Source organism: Bison bison, unplaced genomic scaffold (assembly GCF_000754665.1).
Source record: "Bison bison bison isolate TAMUID 2011002044 unplaced genomic scaffold, Bison_UMD1.0 scf7180017835657, whole genome shotgun sequence".
NCBI lineage: Eukaryota > Metazoa > Chordata > Mammalia > Artiodactyla > Bovidae > Bison > Bison bison.
Window position 1 is genome coordinate 7,241 of NW_011473112.1, and position 3,004 is coordinate 10,244.

The 3,004-nt window shown below is 67.4% G+C and overlaps 1 protein-coding gene across 1 annotated transcript in view; it reads right to left on the bottom strand.

Moving 5' to 3' along the window:
• The window catches only part of FGFR3 (fibroblast growth factor receptor 3), an 11,250-nt gene that overhangs the window by 2,132 nt on the left and 6,114 nt on the right, over positions 1–3,004 (bottom strand). Inside the window, 9 exon segments of the mRNA XM_010832861.1 lie at positions 1–76; positions 234–304; positions 384–506; positions 590–780; positions 1,009–1,119; positions 1,202–1,323; positions 1,685–1,830; positions 2,134–2,324; positions 2,789–2,933. Coding sequence (XP_010831163.1) covers positions 1–76; positions 234–304; positions 384–506; positions 590–780; positions 1,009–1,119; positions 1,202–1,323; positions 1,685–1,830; positions 2,134–2,324; positions 2,789–2,933 — 1,176 coding nt within the window.

Consider the following 3,004-nt stretch of genomic DNA (forward strand, 5'->3'; position numbering starts at 1 on the left):
CTCCTCCACGGGGATGCCGGGGTACGGCGAGCCCCCCAGCGTGAAGATCTCCCAGAGCAGGACCCCGAAGGACCAGCTGTGGGTGGTAGGGGGCACGGCCGCATCAGCCCTGGAACAGACCCGAGCGCAGGGCTCGGGCCAGGGGGCCGCCCCCAAGAGCTTCCCAGTGCCTGCCCCCAGCGGCCTGTGCTCCACCCCCCGCCCACGCCCCTGCGAAGTCTGGGGCCACATACACGTCACTTTGGTGGGTGTAGACGCGGTCAAACAAGGCCTCGGGTGCCATCCACTTCACGGGCAGGCGGCCCTGTGGGGAGGAAGGGGGCGTGTTGGCTGCCAGGCGCCCTCCTGGCTCGAGGGCCCCCACCTCCTCGGGCTGAGCTCACGTTTGTGGTCTTTTTGTAGTAGTCGAGGTTGTGCACGTCACGAGCCAGGCCGAAGTCGGCGATTTTCATCACGTTGTCCTCAGTCACCAGCACGTTGCGGGCCGCCAGGTCCCTGTGGATGCACTGGGGGTGGAGGGCGCGGGGTTGAGCCAGTCCCACAGCCTCTCCAACCACCGCGCCCTGTCCCACCCCCCGGCCCCGCTCACCTTCTGCGAGGCCAGGTACTCCATGCCCCGCGCCACCTGGTAGGCGCAGGACACCAGGTCTTTGAAGGTGAGCTGCTCCTCGGGCAGCCGGCAGGTGTCGAAGGAGTAGTCAGTGCCCGGGGGCCGCCGCGCCCGCAGGTATTCGCGCAGGTTGCCCTTGGCCGCGTACTCCACCAGCACGTACAGGGGCCCTGGGGGCGCGGGAGGGGCTCAGACGGGCGCCCTGCTGGCCTCCCACCGCTCCGCCCCCGCGCGGCCCCGCCCCCAGCGCCTGCATGCGGCCCCGGCTCACGGCCCTCACCGCCCTGAGTGCAGGCTACTCCCACCGCTCCGCATGAAGCCCCACCCACCTCCCCGCGTGCGGCCCCGCCCACGTGCAGGCCCCGCCCACCGCCCCGCCTGCAGAGCCCCGCTCTCACCGCCCTGCGTGCAGGCGCCTAGCAGGTTGATAATGTTCTTGTGTTTTCCGATCATCTTCATCATCTCCATCTCGGACACCAGGTCCGATAAGTCCTTATCCGTGGCGTCATCTGTGCGGGGATGGGCAGCGGAGTCAGGCAGGGCCGTCCAGCCTGGCATGGGCCCCCTCGCCACATCCCACCCAACCATCACCTTTCAGCATCTTCACGGCCACCGTGACAGGCTTGGCAGCTCGGTCCTTGTCGATGCCAATGGCCTCTGCCATGACCACCTGGCCGAAGCAGCCCTCCCCGAGAGGCTTGCCCAGGGTCAGCCTGGTAGCAGAAGCAGAGGGGCCATGAGCACACCTGCCTGCTTGAGGCCCTCTTCCAGGCAGCGCGAGGTCAGGCCGCCGCCTCCAGGAAGCCCTCCACACTCGCCCCAGCGGCCCTGCTAATGGTGATAAGGGACACTACCCCCTGACCTCTTGACTGTGAGGGCACTTTTCCAAGAGTGGGGTCCCCCTCACCCATCTCAGAGGGGGCGTCCAGCCCCATGTTCATCAGAGGCCTAACTGACTCCCATCTGAATTCAGTCAGGCCCGAGTGGGAACCCCTCCCCACCATGGGACCCCCATCCTCTGTGCCCCCACACTCCCGACCGGGGCAGGGCCCCAGGCCTGCGCACACTACTGACCGGGCCCGGGACAGCTCCCACTTGGGGTCGGCGGGCAGCTCGAGCTCAGAGACGTTGGCCAGGGTGGGGCCCTCGCCCGAGGACAGCCGGGCAATGCGTACCAGCGGTGTGTTGGAGCTCATGGATGAGCTGGACTCCAAGGACACCTGCTGGGTCGGCAGGGGCAGGTTGGTGCCGCGGGGCCGGGCAGCCAGGGCCCGGAGTGCGGCTCCCACGGACCACATGCCCGAGCAGGGCCTGACTTCTGCCCCTGTGGTGCTGAGTGGAGGTTTTTAACACGTTTTGCCCCGGAGTAACCTGGCTCTGCAGGGTGACTGTGAAGACCAGGGAGGGCTTGGCTCACACCCCTATATCCTCAGATTCTACAGACCGGACGCACTCGGGGGCCAGGGCAGCGGGCCGGGCAAGGGCACGGGTGGGCTCGGAACCTGGTATCTACTTTCTGTTACCTGTCGCTTGAGCGGGAAGCGGGAGACCTTGTGCACCGCGGGCGAGCCCAGGCCCTTCTTGGGGGGGCTCCTCAGGCGGTAGAGGGTAACGGCGGCCACGGCCAGGATGAAGAGGAGGAAGCCCAGCCCGTAGCTGAGGACACCCGCGAACACACCGCCAGCCTCACCGGCTTCCACCAGCTCCTCCTCAGCTGCAAAGACACAGGCGTCGGCAGCCTGGCCCAGCATCGCGGGAACCCGCGCGCTGCCCCAAGCCGGAGCTGCGGGCAAGGTGGGGGGCCCAGGACAGGGTACAGACCCCACCCCCGGTGGGGTTGGGGGGAGTGCCAAGGTCTCATTGAGTCTTCAGCAGCCAGAAGTGCGCAGGCCACGAGGAGCAGACAGACCCAGGAGAGAAGAGAGCCCAGCAGAGCCAGCAGCACCCTCACCCACCACCCGGGAGATGCCAGTACCACCGCATCAGCTGCCGGGGACCCCGCTGGGCCGGGGCGCTATGGGGGGAGGCCCATCTGGGCTAAGACAGGGCCGAGTGGACTTTGCCCGCAGGCCGGGTGCAGAACCCGGCCGGAGGGCTCTGCAGTCCCCTGGCCTCTCCGGCGGCACTGGCGCGTCCCGAGCCCCAAGAGGACAGAGCGAGAGCAGCAGAAGCTGGTACCTGGCAGCACCACCAGCCACGCAGAGTGATGGGAAAACCCGATAGAATTGCCCGCCAGACATGTGTACTCCCCCGCGTCCTCAAAGGTGACATTGCGCAAGGATAGAACCTCTAGCTCCTTGTCGGTGGTGTTAGCGCCCGCCGTCTACAAAGAGAGAACACAGCGCGATAGGAGAGTGCCAAGAGCAGCCCACGGGCACCACAGCCAGAGTCCAC